The 18,399-nt window shown below is 37.3% G+C and overlaps 1 protein-coding gene across 1 annotated transcript; it reads right to left on the bottom strand.

The window, feature by feature from the left end:
- Positions 1-2,038: 2,038 nt before the first annotated feature.
- On the bottom strand, positions 2,039-17,242 carry LOC130551536 (mucin-2-like). Its single transcript, XM_057329213.1, has 41 exons — positions 17,158-17,242; positions 16,965-17,044; positions 16,610-16,820; positions 16,298-16,423; positions 16,031-16,148; positions 15,817-15,955; positions 15,622-15,729; positions 15,263-15,332; positions 15,026-15,160; positions 14,679-14,846; positions 14,488-14,582; positions 14,282-14,411; positions 13,941-14,193; positions 13,800-13,840; positions 13,615-13,715; positions 13,246-13,397; positions 12,764-12,902; positions 12,140-12,247; positions 11,852-12,028; positions 11,524-11,763; positions 11,242-11,398; positions 10,975-11,112; positions 8,832-10,853; positions 8,470-8,624; positions 7,891-8,059; positions 7,560-7,795; positions 6,913-7,096; positions 6,442-6,622; positions 6,062-6,246; positions 5,902-5,971; positions 5,660-5,790; positions 5,533-5,564; positions 5,279-5,426; positions 5,026-5,118; positions 4,659-4,699; positions 3,793-3,912; positions 3,546-3,644; positions 3,341-3,460; positions 2,997-3,036; positions 2,734-2,851; positions 2,039-2,493 (listed from the first exon to the last, which is right to left on the bottom strand). Exons 2-41 carry the CDS (start codon positions 16,983-16,985, stop codon positions 2,313-2,315), a joined length of 7,152 nt encoding a protein of 2,383 aa, XP_057185196.1. The 5' UTR covers positions 16,986-17,044; positions 17,158-17,242; the 3' UTR covers positions 2,039-2,312.
- Positions 17,243-18,399: the final 1,157 nt, after the last annotated feature.

Here is an 18,399-nt window from a genome sequence, read left to right as displayed (position 1 = left end):
GTGGGAACCCAAGCTTGAATTTCGCCTCGGGTCTTGTAGATGCTGGGAAACAAACAAATATTGAATGTTTTAGGTGGCGTTTGAGGTTAAAGAGTGTATTTGAATAGTGAGTAACATGTCCTGTCACACAACAATGATGCTTTTGTCGTGCAGTGTGTTTGAATTAGACAAGGATGTGACTCTTGCACAATATAAAAGTAGTTTTTTAACCATTTTTATGACAACCTCAGTCAGACTTTGTTTGTTAATTGCTCTAGGGGGATGTAAAACAAGATTTGAACATTTTACACAGGTTTTCAGACGTCCACTTGATTCGACAGGACTGTATGTGCTTTGTTTTTTTAGTGAATCTGTTGCTGTCGACTGTAGTGATCTCAATACGTGAAAAAGCTTTTAAATACAGTGGCTAGCACCCTAAACATGCTTTTGCTATTTTTTGCTTTTTGTAAACAGAATATCAAGTAAACTTTAAAGTCCAATTATTCATATTAAATGAGATTGATGTTGTTTATTGGATGATACTTATGTCCAAGTATGTCGAGATCTTTGTTAAATTCTTAGATTGCTCGCTGTGAATCAATTCATACATAATCCAGCACTACATAATATAATGAAAGATGAATTAATTGTAAGACTTTGTATCGGCGTCACATTGTAGTTGTAGATCTTTCTAGATACAACAGCAAACATGTGTGGCAAACATTTGAATGTTTGCACATCAATTTTCTGTTTATTTAAAATCAGCATCCTTAAATGTGTATTTGATGAATGTCATTTTATCTTGTCTTAGTAAAGTACATGGATACTATTATCAAATACTGTTATTTGCTTATAAAACTTTCTTTCAACAACAGCCTACGTATTTTGACATGTACGCCTTAATGCAATGGGTGTGGTTAAAAAAGTTAATTATTTTCGTTTCTGTTTTACATTCATGCCACTGTAAAAAAGTTGGTTAAACTTAAATAAATTACCTGGTTGCCTTAAAATTTTGAGTTGATTCAACTTAGTCAACTCAACGAGTTTAGTCAACTCAATAAGTTAACTAAATATTGAGGTAACTAATATTTTTTAAGTTGAATAACTCAAAAAATTTAAGGCATCCATTTTTAAATTGAACCAACAAAAACAAAAAATATTTTTTTACACTGTGTACATAAAACGTTACAATTTATCCTATTTGCGTCAGAAAAGCTAAAAAAAATTGAAGTTGGCATTGAAATTGGTGAGTCTTGACTTGGTGTGGTCTGGTGTAGCATAACGCATACCAGGCTATAGGAAATGTTAAAATATGATTTTTTTATATATACGGTGAACAATCTATCAAATGTCCTGGAGTGGTGAAATCGATTCTTTAATCAGCAGTATTTTTTTTACAAGTTTACATGTATAACATGGAGAGAACAGTTTGAGTGGCAACAACATAAACAAACGTTATGCGGCCCAAACTTGACTTCCGGTAGACCTCCGCACAGAATCAATAACGGTTGAGTAGTTTTAACTCAATTCAATACAGTTGATATACAATAAAATATTAATATTAATTAAATATAAAATAACTTATATTATAAGCAAACAAAGACTGGAAGTTAACTTTGGACCAGATGCGTGTGTCCGTTGAAACCGTCTATACAGGGACATAGTAGATTTTAATAACTTCTAAGGACCATGTGTTTACAGCCATTACTTTTGTTTTACTGTGTGATAGTTGTGTTTCAGAAACCCCAAATATGCATTTTGTTAAATACTTGTTGTAATGGCCACATGCTTATGATATTTTCTTAACTAAATAAATCATTGATGTTGGTGGGGTGATAGCAGTGACAGGGATTTTTTTTTTAAATTTATTGTGGAAAAAGTTCAAATGTATTATATTAAAAACAAAGCTGAAATGAGTGAAATGATGGTCAATTTGACCTTTTGTCATTTTTAAACATTGGATAAAAGTAATGAAAGAGTTTAAAACTAGACAGATTGCTTTTTTGCTTTATTTAAAAATTCATTATAGGTAAAGAAAAGTTTTCTGAAGTGAAGAATCCCTCAAGAAGACTGCAGTTTAATTTGCTTTATTTATTACATCATTAATTTAGGAAAACATACAGTATACCATTATATTTTGTAATACCATACAGGATAAAGCAGAAAAGGAAATGCAATTCTCAAAATACCCTTTAGCTCCCTAGAGTTCCATTGGGGAGAGGGCAACACGATTATGTTATAAACAGCAGGATGAACAGTACAGACAGTGCAAACTTTCACCAAAGTAATTTTTATCATTTATGCTCTGATGGTCAAATAGTGACCTTGATCTTTTATCCGGAGGTCATCTTGTCTTCACACTCTGTTGGTTTGCAGATGCAGCTCTCTATGTAGACGTAGTCGTGAGAGATCTCACTGTTGTCGGGACACCTCAACGTCAGCTTCTTAATGTTGGTTTTCAACTCTCGGCAGCAAGAACAGCTGTGCATCATTTTGTTCGCCTCCACTGAATACCTGTGCAGGTTTCCAAGAATAAACACCAGTCAGGTAAGTTTAAACTTTCTTTTTTAGTGGATCCTGGTATAACAGGAATATCCCCAATGTGTTACTACTCCCTGGTGCTACAAACAGTTATTGGCATTAAAGTTGTATTGTTTTTAAAGCCATAAGTTCTAATAAATATGTACTAAGATGTTTATTTGAGAACTCATGAGAACTTTGTTTATCATTAAACAGGTGTAAATATGTTCTTACATTGACTGGGTGCCACAGTGGCCACTGCAAGACGTCACTTCTATAGGCTCGATGGAGATGCAGTCTTTTACACGGACGTGGGTGGTGTTCTTCGCACGAACACAGTTCTTAGGCTGACCTGAGATGTTAGAGACATGTAAGTTCGTGATTGACTTGTGATAAAGTGCATAATATAACTTTTAAATGACATTTTTTTTCTTATTAAAATTACTGTTTATAGACATCAAGGTATGTCTTGTAAAAGGAAACCGATCTCATCTTACATGTCTTGCAACATCCATCTGCGTCAAGTGTCTCGGTTCCCTGCAAGGATGTAAATAGAAGCGTGCTCATACATTATTCCGACATTTTTATACTCTAAGGTGAGTTGTCATTTATGTACCACCACCAGTGACACCAAATGCAACTACAAGAATTTTGAATGGTTTCGAGTGAACTACCGCCCACTGTAAATAACATAACAGGTAGTCCCACCTCATATTCACAACAACAATGTTTTGAAAGCCCTAAAGGCTTAGAAGCATTTAATCAAATTATACACTTTTCTTTTAAGAAATGAATACAAACAGGACATGTATGTCTTATACTGTATGTCATATTTACTCACAGGGACACAGTCATCCGACTCGAAGGCAGGGCAGCTTGTTATGGTCTTCTCTATCACAAAGCTGCCATTAATTTGACGGCAGGAAACGCTTTCACATTTGTCCTTGTACACGTCTCCTTCCTAAATAGTTTAAAAACAGATTACATGACAATTTGAAGTACATGTGAGGACGTGAAGAAATTTGAAGACATTTCTGAAAGCGCACCTTAAGAATTGTTCTGGTGTTGTCTGGTGCATCATAAATGCAGCCTGTTGGCATACATATTCCACAACACTCTCCTTCCACCGTCACCCTTTCAAAGCCCTTGGAAGGCATAAGCAAGATAATAGTTTTAAATCTAATGCCATGTTTACAGCTGTACATTTTCAAATACATGACCTGATAACGTTTAATCTATCTAAAACTATTCATGTGTTTTTTTATCACAACAAACATAAATTGGAATTGTTACCTCATCGCAAGTTGAACAGGACACACTAGCACAAAGTACAGAATGTAGCTTAGTTTGTGGATCTATATCCATTTCACACGTACATTTAGTGCAAGGATCTGTGGGGATTTTGACCCCAGGCTAGACGAAAGGACAGTGAAAGTCAGTAAAAACTTGTCGGTCGCTCTGTTTAAATACTAGAATGTAAAATCACTTAAAAACTTTAGTTCAAAAGCCGCCTTAAATTGTTATGTTAAATCACATTGGCTTTACAAGTTATGTGAATTTAAAGTCCCAGTGAAATTAAAAATTACAATTCCTATTTTTTCATGAAATATTGCAGCGTTTATATAGTAAATAGCTTACCAATGTGGGTCAGCCCTCATAATCTTCAGTTAAAATCTGATAATGCGCTTAAGTTCTTTAGTGACTATCCATTTTAATTGACACATGTTAGACGGCTTGGGCGGAGCATCCGTTAACTCCCCCCCTTCAACTGTCAGTCTGCTGTCAGTTACATTTCAAAATGCAATAGCTATTTTTATACATCCAATCAAATCGCCGTGAACAAACAAAGCACGCCCACTATTTTTTTCTCTTCAAAATTCCGTTTCACTCAGAAATGCATCTGAATACGGAAGTAAAAGCGATTTCTACGTTCGGTTCACAGGGACTTTAAACTGGCATAAAAAATCTGATAAAACTTAATTTTATTAGTTGTGAGAAATACAACTAGATTTTTCGAGTCAGTTTAATATCATTTAAATTCACATGACTTGTAAACTTTTGAAACGGCTTTTAAGTTAACTTTTTCATGCTGTATAGGGCTTTTCTTCATTTTACTTTATTTACGTAAATAAATACAATAAAGCCAGAGGTTTACTTACCTGGTACTCAGTGTTGTTGTACACACAAACATCTTTGGGCACTGATAGAAAAATAAATGTAGAATTTGTGTATTAGTCCATCGAATAATAATAATAATAATAGTAATTTATTTTAATTTTAATTTACCAAATTGCAGTACAACACAAAATGTTATGTTTCTTCAAAGGATTGTTAGGGGTTCAATAAAAGCTAAGATGAATATAGTACATTTGTGGCATAACTAAAAATAATTTCGACCCATCTCTTGGTGGTTGTGTTTTGTTTGCTTGTTAATTGTGTTGTCCCGATGATGTGATATATAGTGTTACTTGAACATTTTGATTCAAAATGTTGATTGAACAATTTTGATTGAAATCTGCGACTTACCACAGTGTGGGCAGCAGCTGTCCTCGGTTTTACTTGCTGCCAGCTCATATCCCACATCACATTTCTTCATAAGGCACGCCTCGATATCACAAACTGTTTATGGGGAGTGGCCATGGAGTCGTTTTAGATTATTATTGGGTATTTGTTTGAAATCAGCTCAGAATGATACTAATTCATTAATTGTTTACAGTTCAGCTTCTGCATAATGTAAAACTGCATAAATGTATTACGGTATAACATTTTTTTTACTTACCGCAGGTTGGGCAGCAGTTTTCAATAGCTATTTTGTACTCATTAGCACAGGATTTAACAGCAGGACACTCAACAGGTTTTTGCACAATACCAAAAGTCTCATTGGAGCAGGTATGTACGGTACAGTCTGAAATCCACATAGACCCGGGCTACAGAAAAAGTTATTAATTGTGATGTGAATTCTTTACACAATGATGGAAACAAAATGTTAGATGATTAAGGTCAGACAGTAGTTTAGTAGTTATAGAGACATACCTGTTTAGGTAATCCATCAGAGCCAATGCAGTCTATAAAGAGGGATTAAAACCCAACAAAAATATAAACAAAGGACTTCAGGTTGCATTGATCTAACAGAGTGCAGAAAAGAAGTCAAAGTTCTTACCGCAGTAAGATGTGCATTCATCTGTCATTGAACTAACCAGATATGTGTCATCAGGACAGAAACAACCTTCCATAAATGTTGGAAGACAATCTGCATTTTGGCATGGTTGCTCCACAATTTTATTATTGTACCTAGTTGTGAGTTAAAAATGGATGGTGATTAAGTTTTCTGAGCATTCAGTGTTACACTTAAAAATTGTAATATGGTAGATATGGAGTGTTATTGATGCAGTGTAGACTTACAATGCACTGCAGGTTTTGTCTGTCTTAGGCCCACAAGCTTTGAATTCTTTGTGACTGGGGCATTTGTATGCTGTGGTAAAAAGCAATAACAGTGAAAACATTTATGGTTCTCTAAACATATACGAAATAACGTTATGGTTGATTCATTGTGCCATCTTACCACACAGTCCTTTAAGATCAGCTGAATTTCTCCAGTCGACACAGACAGACGCCTGACCACACATCTGAGCGTAGGCCTCCAGACTCGTGCAGGCAATTGATTCGTTGCTCATGTGGCACACATCATATTTGCACGCTTCATAATAACTTTCATAAGGAACACTCTGATGACAGCGTTTGAATAAACTGCGAACAAAGAACAAAACAGTGATGCCTTGTTTGGCCCATATTGATCTTAAAAGTAAAGAAAAAGCATTCAGCTTGTATAGAGCATTTTGTAAGACATAAACAACACTGGTCCCGAATCACTTCCTGTTTCAGTTTAACACTGCATAAGAGCTAAAACAAACATTTAGATCTGAATCAAACACATTTTCTTACTCGCTTTTGATGACATCACATATTTTTCCGCAGTTGGGAGCTGGAGTTGGACCTGGTGGTGGAGGTGGTGGGGTACTGCAACCTGGTGGTACCATCCAAAGTCTTGCCATGTCTTCACATGATTGGTGAATCGTTCCATTAGGAAGTCTGCAGTCATTTGCAGTATTGTTGTCACAAACGCCTGAAATTGTCAACAAAAGTGATGCTAAATGAAATGCTGGACATATCTGGAACATTTTCATGCTTTTACCGTGAACCCAAACATGTCTAGGTTAACAGTGTAATGAAATAGCATGTAAAGGACTAATATTCACTTTGTACCAAAAACGAAAAATTGTGGCATTTTTTGTTTCTTTATGTATGCTTGTAACAACAACATTGACAGATGCTAACTTTGCTTTCCAAACATGGTCTGGTGGTAAAAAAAATCTGTTTATCACTATGTATTGTGTATCTCTTATCTTTACTCACCACAGTGTCCCTCTGTGTTACCATGGAAGTAGGAAAATGGAAGTTTCACCTCAAAGCCTTGATGATTTACTAAAATTTGTGCTTGGATTTCAGAGATGTTCAGAACCACTGCCATGCCGGATGTGGTGATGGTGAAGGCTTCATTTATGAATGTAAGTATTTTCTTCTCATCATTAACATAGACCTGTAGTAAACAAGACGTGTTTGAGAATCATGTTTCTCAACTGATTTTGCTAAAAGATTGGATATCAGTTGGAAGTAACTCTACACCAAACAAAATGTTTATTATAGTTCCTGTAGCTCACTTGGTAAAGCATTGTGCTAGCAACGCAAAGGTCATGGATTCGATCCCAGGGAACACACAAACTGATAAAAGACATGTATACACTAGATGCGATGTGAGTCGCTTTGGATAAAAGCATCTGCCAAATGCATAAAAGTAAATGTAAAACTTGAACAAAATGTCCAAAGATATTACAGACATTTAGTGTTTGTTTGTAAATGTTTCTCTACTGAATTTGAGTTTTTAGGTCCTACAGCCACTTGAGAAACACTGAATGCTATATTTCTTAAGGCGTTTCTAATATTTTAAATGCTTAGCGCGTGAATGTTTGTGAATAATCCCTTCCATCAGTCTTTATACATACCTGGACTTCTTTAGTGTTGCTTGTCATCTTGACCTCATAGGATTTGTAATATACCGTCACATACTCGGGGCAGGCCAGATTTCTTTGAACATCACAGTAGTAGTTTTTAACGTGGACACTGATATTGTATTTTGGGATGATTTCTTTGACCAACACATAGGTACAGTTTCCTTGGAAAGCGTAGTATTTTCCATCAAAGGTTTTATAATGAGGGTCACCCCAGCCACTGCATTTACCTGTCAAACAAAATTACACCAGTTACACCAGATTACAAGGGTTTTAGGAGGATTAAGATTAATAATAGTATAATGTTTGCATGCTTTAAACTCACATGGACATTCATATTTGGCACAGCAGCCGTTGTTATAATACACCAGCTCTGGTTTTAGTCCATTGGCACATTTTGAATGATTGGCCTGGTCACACTGTATAGGTTTTGAGAGAACTTTACCATTATTGCAGATATTGTTACTACATTTTTCTGTCCAGGATTCTCCATTCTAGATCAAATAAAATAAGAGATACAAATATTTATTGCAGGTTCTCATGTTTGGTGTACTACAAGTAATCCACTAATTCTTTGGTAATTTAGTATTTATTGTATTGCAATTTAAGATTTTACAACCAATATATGTTCCCGTAGTTCAGGGATGTCCAATCCTGCTTCTGAAGTGCCAATATCCTGCAGATTTTCCAACTCGAACTAAACTTTATCCAGCTAATCAAGGTTAGATTGATTGTTTTTACAATTTACAAACTGGTGAGTTTGACTACAGTTGGAGTTAAACTGCAGGAGAGTGGTTCTCCAGGAGCAGGATTGGACGGGCTTTCCTGGGGCATGCCCCAAGTTTAAATGCAATGTAAATTACTTTGGATTAAAGATTCTGGGAAACTCATGAATGTAAAATACCTTCCGGTTGACGTTTTTACAGTCTGGTGAAGGGGGTGTGGTGGGGGGTGAGGGTGTGGGGCACGGTTGAGTCCATTGCTGAATTTTACATGAGGAGTTGCAGTAAGTAATGAAGCACCAACCCGCTTTGTCTGTTTTATTGTAGATGATAGACTCTGTAATTACAAACAAATATTGTACAAGATTAATTAAAGATATCAGAAAATGTTAACATCATGTCAGTGAGTGAAGTATAACTGAATGCCAAGTCAAGATAACATGTAAATGTACACAGATTAAACATTCTGTTCCATCACAAAACATCTGTAATGACAATGCAAATTTATAAGCATTGTAATGGAGTATAGAAAAGTGACTCTTACCAGCTGGGTATGTTTCATTTGAGTACATGCAACAATGAACTTGAGGTGGTGGGGTATTTTTTATGGTCGTTGTTGACTCTGTATATACAGGAAACTGGGTCGTAGGTGTCTTTGTTGTTTGGCGTGGTGTTACAGTTGTTTTGGTAGCAGTGGTTGTTATGGGTGGTGTTACAGTAGTTGCTGTGATAGTTGGTGTCTCTGTTGTTGTGGGTGGTGGTGTTACAATAGTAGTTGAGGTTATAGGTGTCTCTGTTGTTGTGGGTGGTGGTGTTACAGTAGTAGTTGCTGTGATAGTTGGTGTCTCTGTTGTTGTGGGTGGTGGTGTTACAATAGTAGTTGAGGTTATAGGTGTCTCTGTTGTTGTGGGTGGTATTACAGTAGTTGATGTAGAAGTGGTTATAGGTGTCTCTGTTGTTGTGGGTGGTGGTGTTACAGTAGTTGTTGTGGTTGTAGGTGTTGGCGTTGATGTACTTGGGATTGTTTCAGTGGAGAGGGTTGTACTAAAAGTGTTTTCGCAACATTTTACACGAATTCTATAATTATAACAAAGAGGTGGAATACGATCTGCATTTTCTTCATTTGAACATGACAGTCCAAAAGATGTATTGCAGCTTACTCTTTGTTTCAAATCTTCCAAGGACTTTTCTGGATATTCTACTGCCCTACATTCAATCTCTTCAGGACTCTGACAGGTAATTTTTCTTGAATTCCACAATGCACTGATGGATTCAGTTTCAAAACCTTTGGGTTCCGTGCTTGGTGTGTTGCTGTCAATCCAGTCTGACCACTTACAGTAACTGGTGTAAGGTGTTGTACTAGGTGTTACTGTAGTAGTGGTAGACGTAGTTGTAGGCGTCTCTGTTGTTGTGGGTGGTATTACAGTAGTTGTGGTCGAAGTTGTTGTGGTTATAGGTGTCTCTGTTGTTGTGGGTGGTGTTACAATAGTAGTTGAGGTTATAGGCGTCTCTGTTGTTGTGGGTGGCATTACAGTAGTTGTGGTCGAAGTTGTTGTGGTTATAGGTGTTTCTGTTGTTGTGGGTGGTGTTACAATAGTAGTTGAGGTTATAGGTGTCTCCGTTGTTGTGGGTGGTGGTGTTACAGTAGTAGTTGTGATTGTAGGTGTCTCTGTTGTTGTGGGTGGTGGTGTTACAACAGTAGTTGAGGTTATAGATGTCTCTGTTGTTGTGGGTGGTATTACAGTAGTTGATGTAGAAGTGGTTATAGGTGTCTCTGTTGTTGTGGGTGGTGATGTTACAGTAGTTGTTGTGGTTGTAGGTGTTGGCGTTGATGTACTTGGGATTGTTTCAGTGGAGAGGGTTGTACTAAAAGTGTTTTCGCAACATTTTACACGAATTCTATAATTATAACAAAGAGGTGGAATACGATCTGCATTTTCTTCATTTGAACATGACAGTCCAAAAGATGTATTGCAGCTTACTCTTTGTTTCAAATCTTCCAAGGACTTTTCTGGATATTCTACTGCCCTACATTCAATCTCTTCAGGACTCTGACAGGTAATTTTTCTTGAATTCCACAATGCACTGATGGATTCAGTTTCAAAACCTTTGGGTTCCGTGCTTGGTGTGTTGCTGTCAATCCAGTCTGACCACTTACAGTAACTGGTGTAAGGTGTTGTACTAGGTGTTACTGTAGTAGTGGTAGACGTAGTTGTAGGCGTCTCTGTTGTTGTGGACGGTGGTGTTATAGTTGTTGTTGTTGTAGGTGCTGCTGTAGTTGTTGTTGTGGATGGTGGTGTTTCAGTAGTTGTGGTAGAAGTGGTCGTAGGCGTCTCTGTTGTTGTGGGTGTTGTTTTGCACACTATTATGTCTCTGTTAATTTCTCCATTTTGTCCACACACAGCCCTTAAGCATACACTGTTTCCATCAGGAATGTTGTAAATTTCCGACCCAGGAGGATATAACTTCCCATCATAAAAACAAGATTTACATATTTCCTCTGGAACACACTCCTTCGTCTCCTCCCTCAAGTATGGTGTCCCTGGAGGGCACTGAGGAAAACATCCTAAGATCATAAAAGAAAGCTTTACTTTTACTAGCTATAGAAACCAAAACATGTGTAATGTGCTTTCACACTGTGTTGCTCTTAAAAAATTGAATGTTTTGCTTATTTTAGTTTTTCTTACCTTCAAGGGGAGGTATTTGATCAGCATTTCTGGAGCATTTTCCTTCTGTGTTTTTGCAAGTTTTCATGCAGTTCGAGCTACAGGGTTTATAGTGCCACACACATTCTCCAGGAGCATTGTAGTAGTCACAGAATAAAGCTGCAAGATTAATCATTTCAGTCAGCACAATGACAATATTTATAGTAGGTATCAAATTACTTAATCATGTCTTATCTCTGTATGTTATATCATTTTTAGTTTATGATCTGAACAAGGGCCTGGACGTACGGCAAACATCTTGGCGACGCCATGCCACACAAGCTCCCCTTTTCCGGCACTCAGCAGCGTAAGCTGAAACTGCGGTACAGAAACAATCACAGTCCCCTCCAGTGTCACAAGCACAGGTGTCCCTCACACAGGCATCATAGTATGGGGCAGAGTCCACCTAGAGACAAGAAATACAGACATTTTCAGTGATACAGAACCATTACCGTAGTACCCTTGGGTTAAAAACCTTAATCTTGGCAGGACCTTGTTTAAAAAAGGTTAAATGTTAAAAAAGTTACTTACTAGTGAATGGCAATCTTTGAAGACGTTGCTTGTAATGATGCTGCACTGTTTGATGGCCCAGGCACTCCGGTGTGGGTTTTTCTCACAAGGATTCATCAAGCTGTTCACTTCTGGGCAGCCGGAAGTCACTTTCCAGCTATTTCCAAACACCACTGCATCTGTGACCTCTTCTCCATCGTGCTTCACAAAGTCGTTATTTGCGTTACCGTCAAAGTTTCCACACAGTCCACAAACCTTGCCCTGCATAGAGATCATATGAACATTTAGGTGAGTGGGTGAAGAAAGGGTTAAGGGTGGATATGTGTGTCTATGTAGTGGTTACGCATACCTGTAAATTTGGATGAAGTTGGAGCATCAGACTTGTTTTGCCGTCCCAGATTAAGTTTAAAAGCTGTTCGACCTCTATGACAGTGTATATCCCAGCAGAATAGATTTGATATCTGTATTCGGTTCCATTGCCTTCAACAACTTTGACCCCATCCTCAGATAAGATTACCTTGTATCTCTACAGTATAGTAGTCAGTGGAATTAGTGATTGATCACATTGCTTTATTGATTCATTTTGCATGTTTAGATGCTTTAACAGGGCTTTGTTAAAGATGTGAAACAACCTTACCCCAAAAAAGAGATTGATGGATTTGGAGCAAATGGAGTTGGTGGTGCCACACGGGATGTTTTCCGTAACAAGGCGGAAGGAGCTACTACTCTGCGTATCACAGTAATCCTATAGGGGTCAAATTGAAATTAAACATTTACACTATGCAGCTTTTCCACTTGTTCACAATTGTAAAATTGATCTTGGCGTCTGCACATTACCAGGAAGGAACAAGTGACACAACTGTGTGTTGAGCAGTGTTTACATGGAGTTTACTTACAATTGTACAATTCTCTAAGGAATTACATATAGTTTTTCATGCAGAGGTTGTCTCAGCTCAAGGCATTCATTTGGATGAGTTTACAGTAAGTAAACAATGGAACACATTTAACAATGAACAACAGCTTAGCATTTTCTGTTTGTACGTGTACTATAGTAAACACATTTTTGTTTATTACAGAAAAACATATTTCTTTTATGTATTTATTCTTGTTTGTTTCCGAGCTATTTGAAACAGATGCTTTGTTTACTTACACTATCAAGGCAACAGAAGAACACTTTCCTTAAAATCAACAATGTTCTAGTTTTGAACAGCTTTAATGTTGAACATTTTCAAGTGTAAATACAGTAAAGATAAAACAATACCTGTGCCAAGATGTATTCACAAGCTCCGTAGAAAGAATATCTTTTGCCATCAAAAGTCCTAAAATGCCCTTCCCCATAGATGGTACAGGTGCCGTAACATTCTTTTTCTGTACAATTCCACATCCCATCTTTGCATGTGCTGAAATATAAACACGTTACCAATAAAGAACATGACATGCAGCGTATGATGATACTGAACACCTGTTCTAGTTATTTTACATCCAAAGTATACCAACAGTTCTGGACAAGCATTTATTGTTTGTTGTTGCTATTTTGAGCTTTTTTGGAATAACAGTGGGGTCCTCAATACTATTCAGTTACACAAATCGATCATATAGTGATCATATAGTAACCAAATGTAGTATGTCAAATTCATTTGAGTTTTTTTTTTTAAAGAGATGTATACATAAATACAATTGATATTTTCTTACAAAATTAATTTCAAGTGTTTAGAGAAGTATAAATAATAGGTTTTGGTTTACCAGGTGTTACAGTCTTGCTGAACCTGCTCCCCAGGTGAGTAGTTGACTCCATTGTGGGCACACTGGCAGTTTTTCTTCCCCACACAGCCACCTTCACCATCAGCCAGAAAACCATCTGGGCACATACACCCTGATACACACCCTGTGCTCACCTATAGCCAAAACAAGCCAAGAAATGTATAATTAATCAACTTTTCCACAAGAGTTATTATAGAATTTATTTATGCACTGTCCATGTATTCCCATTCATACATTCTCCAACTACCAACCCATTCGTCTATTCATTCACTCACTCACCCATCCATCTATTTATCTATCCGTCCGCCAAACTACCAACCTATTCATCCATCCACTAAACTATAAACTCACACATTTGTTTGGGTCTTGGTTCTGACACGTTCTCTGACACTCTGTGCCTTTTTGTCCAGGTTCATTAGAGCAGTTGAAGAAGACCATTGGAGCCGCACAGTCTAACAACAGAACAGGTACATGTATGATTAGTCTAAAACATGATTTTGTCTAGATGTGTATTAGAGGAGGTGGTTAGAGCTCACCTTTGTGACTGGAGCAGTGTAATTTGCCAAGAGTGCAGGTGCTGTAAAATGACAAAATAGTGAAAATCCACCATCAGAACTTACTAAAGGGTTTTTGATAATATTGCATGCGTTAACAATACGTTGAAGTTCTGACTTTACCATTTGAAACCATCTCTGTTTATTGTTCCCGATGGGTCTATGACCTGGTTGTCATGGTAACAAGGGCACTGGTCGGCGTGCACGCAGATGCCTGCATCATTGAGATAGGTGCCCTCAGGACAAACACAGCCTTCTACAGGTGTGAATGATGCTTTGCAAGAGTAATCCTTCCCGCTGAGAGAACGACAGGTGTTGCCACAACTGGTCACGCTGTAGGAATACTTCATGTTGTTTGAACACTCAGATACTTTGTCTGTACAGAGACAGAAAAGGAATGCTCTTTCAACAAAGGAATCTTGAGAAATTAGACGTTCAACCTAACATTTAACTTAAATTCGTACCGCAGGGGTATGAATCCAGCCAGCTCTGGAGAACGACCCCTCTCGCGGCACAGGCGTGGGCGTAGGAGGAGAGCGCCGCACACATACACTTCCCGATATCAGCACACTTACAGGTGTCATGAACGCATCTCTGCAGAGAAACCAGAACTGAAGATGTGTGCAGTTCTACAATTTGAAAGTTTTTCGTCTTGGGCAAAGGGACTCACTTGATAATAAGTCTCAGGACATATTTCTGAATGACACGAGGAGAAGGTTCCATTTGGGTTTGTGAGACTTGAGCACCAGTCTCTGGCGAGTTTCCCTGAAAGAAGAATTGTTTGTTACGTTTGGATGAATGGGTCATTTACTTCTAATGTCGAGAAACAAATGCAACATTTTTTGTTTGTCAGTTTTTTACCTGTGTCCATGCTCAGACTGCAGGGGTTGTCTAATGCGTTATCAATGTCTGGACAACTGAATGGGTTTTTCTTCCAAAAGTTGACAAAGGTTGTTGGGGTTCCCTCTATGATGCCCGATTGTATTTTGAAATCATCTTTTTGGATATCGTTATAGTTCCCACACAGACCTGAATAAAACAGTATAGGAATTAAAGTAGAGACAATATTACAATATTCAGTAATCAAACCAAAAATATGATTGCACTCTAAATGATGTCCAGTTAACTTTGGCACATCTGTATTGATTTTACAAGCACGTAATTATTCATTTAATGAATAACTCATTTAATTATAATAATAAACTCACCACTTAATTTGCCTTTCTCTGTAGCATTGGCTACAATGTACAACTGCATGATTGGAGTCAGTTGGATCTCTAGGCGAAGACCCTTCATATCAGCGATGATAAAGGACGAGGTGGGCTGGAAGATGACTACATTCTCTGTGACAAAGAAATAAGCAGGTAACGCGCAATACTTCTCAACATTCTTAACCATGCATGTTAATGCTGATCATGTTTACACTGTACGGTTTGACAACCCACCTGTGAAAACTGGAAGACCATATCGAGTGTTTTCATTTAGTGTGACAGTCCCACTGGAGGAAATGCTAACCTGTAAAAAAAAAACTTTTTAAATAAAAATTATACTTGGAGGATGTTGCTTTTACATAATCAGATGTTTAAAGCTGGTGCCAGAATATGCTTATTGCGTTTTTCAGGGGCCAAACATTATGAAAAATGGCATTTTTGGTATACTTTAATATATTTAAACAAAAATGTGCAAGAGTACACAGAGTAATACATATTTCAGAGTATTACATAATTTAGTTTTAAATGTATTTTAGTAACATACTTAAAAATCAAGAATTTCAAAATGATTAAAGATTCGGAAAAATATTTACAGTATTCCCGGAGATGACAAGGGTAACGGAATTTAGACATGTGCCTGTTCGCATCAAATCACACGTTGCCAGATTTCCGATAACGGCAATATCGCTGTCATTAGAGTGCTGAAATAAACAACAAAGGAAAAATTGTGATTTCAGTCAGTATTTAGTAATAGCCGATGTGCATTTGTTGTATTGACAGTCGCAGACCTTAGTAAGGATGTAGTCACAGTTGCCATTAAAGCTGAAGCTTTTTCCATCATATGTGGTGATGTGAGAGCCTCCCACAACAGAACAGATTCCAGGACATTCTAGATCCGTACAAGTCCAGTATCCAGCAGCACACACGCTGTCACAATACACCAACAATGTTATCACTGTATAATCAACATTTGACGTAGACATGTGTGTGTTACTGACTTACCATGATTTACATGCCTGTTCGTATGACTCTCCTGTCTGGTATAATGTGCCCTCGTGCACACATGGACAATCGCTAATATGAACGCAACCACTATTGCCAATGTCGTCTTCCACCATGCCTGTCAAAAGAGAAGGCAAAATAATGTTTTACTATGTTTTGGGAAGAAAATAAAGTGTTAAGGCTAAAGTGCATAAATCTGCCTAGTTGGTGTACTGTAAATGTTTATGAGAACATCTTTTGGTAGATTTTCAAAGCCCAGATTCTTACCGTCAGGGCAGAAACAGCCATCTACACAGTGATCTGTACACAACAGGCTTCCATCTGGATCTGAGCAGGTGTTTTTGCACGGACCGCCACACTCCATGTATTCCATGTTCAGTGGACATTTCTTTGCTGCTCAACAAAACATAAAAGTGAACTATGTTAACACTATTTAGCGACTCGGTGAAACTGTTTTGTATACTACTACTTGTATAGAGACTTCATTTTCATAATATAAACAAATGCGGTCAAAAACAACTTTTTAGTTCATGACAATAATACGCAAATTGAACCTGAAAATTGTTAAATCATACTCACGACAGAGTTGGTCTGTTCTCCATGTCCCCGGCTTGCCACCAGCGTGTGCGCACTGTCGTGATATTTCTGTGAGCGTGTTGCAGACGCACTCCTGGTTGCCGTGACATTGACACAGATCGTCTGAGCAAACTTTCTCAAACGAACTCATGTCCAGCACACGGCGACAGTCGTCGAACCCTGAACCGCTGAGATACTGCTGACAGATGTGTGCCTGGAGGATCAAATAAGTCATTTTAACCGACTCTATCAAAGATACCAGTGTGCATTGAACATATTTACTGAAAATTGTTTTTGAAAAACATGCAGCCTCGAAATTTGTGTTACTATTAACACGATGGATTTGGTCTTGTTATACCTGGTTTTCACACTCATTCATTTGGGGAAGTGTGATGTCATGACAGGATTCAGCTGTGTACACCTTCCATTAGGCCAGACCTGAGAAGAATTAAGACATTTTCAATCCTATAATTTAATATCTAGAGTATTATTTTAGAAACTTATGAATTAGAATTGGACAGTGAGGTGATTATATCAAAAAGTAGATTTACCGTTACTAATATCATCAGCCGTGTTGCCGTTGAAGTTTCCACAAAGTCCGCAGGTCTGACCTTGGTATTTCTCTGGAAGTTCAATCTGGAGAACATCATAATATCAGCGATGTCATTACATTTTATGATAAATTCATTAATGTCATTAAAGCAGTTCCATCACAGTATGTAAAAAGAGAGACGGTAAAAAAACACAGTCATACCAGTAGAGACTGCTCTTCTTCCCAAAAGACAGTGACTCCATGTTTGTTAGAGATCTTTACACTTGATGAGCTTCCCTCAAATTTTATTCCGTTCATGTAGGTTGGAATAGATAACCTGAAATTTTCAAAGTAAAAGTAACCTGAGGCATTACAAAAAATCACACTGATTGACTACTAATCTCTGTAGAGTTATTCATATGAGTGTATACTATGGGGTCCAATATAGTGAGAGTGAGAAGAAAAATTGCATTCTTTCTTTCAAATTATATTATCAGCTTGCAAGATGAGTGAAAAGTGGAATTAAAAAATGTAAATTCATTTCAGAATTTTGCGTTCTTTTCCCTTTAGTGCCATGCACTTTTTACAATGTTCAAAAAAACTTCTCGATGATGAAAATGTGACAAAGAAGTTTACTTGGTCATTGTACAAAATTGGCCCCATTAATGAACTTTAAACAGTACAGAATCTTTAATATGTGTTTTTTGGACCCCATTGTATAGAATTGTTCAACTGTTGTGATCAGATGTAAAAACTCACACTTGCTCGTCCATGATAATGTTTCCATCACTTAGTTTGATGACGGTCCCCTCCATCTGTATTGTGACTGATTTAAAGGTGACTGAGCCATTTACGATCTTTCTTTGCATCTGGATGTTAAAATCACTAGCAGAGGTGTAGCACATCACGGCCAGAACATAGTTACACGTGTCAGCCATTTGAAAGAAATGACCGTCAAATGTCTTTAAGTGGAAATTTCCCCATGTGCTGCAGATTGTGGATGGATGACCATAAATCGGATTTGCTGAATCAAGAGAGAGTTTTTTTTCATATTTAACTTGTAATATATTTTTAGTGAACAAAATGCACTATAAAGCTTGGTGAAGCATGTAATTTATTTGCCGCTATTTAGCATCAAAGTATTGCAAACATCAATGTTTTTAGCACGATGGAGCTTATCTAGTTGAGATTGGGAGAATTTATTTAAACAGAAGAAGTTGTGCACTTCACCTTTAGGTGTTCTGTAGTATTAGTAAATAAA

This window comes from Triplophysa rosa, linkage group LG3 (assembly GCF_024868665.1).
Source record: "Triplophysa rosa linkage group LG3, Trosa_1v2, whole genome shotgun sequence".
Classification (NCBI taxonomy): domain Eukaryota; kingdom Metazoa; phylum Chordata; class Actinopteri; order Cypriniformes; family Nemacheilidae; genus Triplophysa; species Triplophysa rosa.
This window is presented reverse-complemented; position numbering and strand designations above follow the sequence as displayed.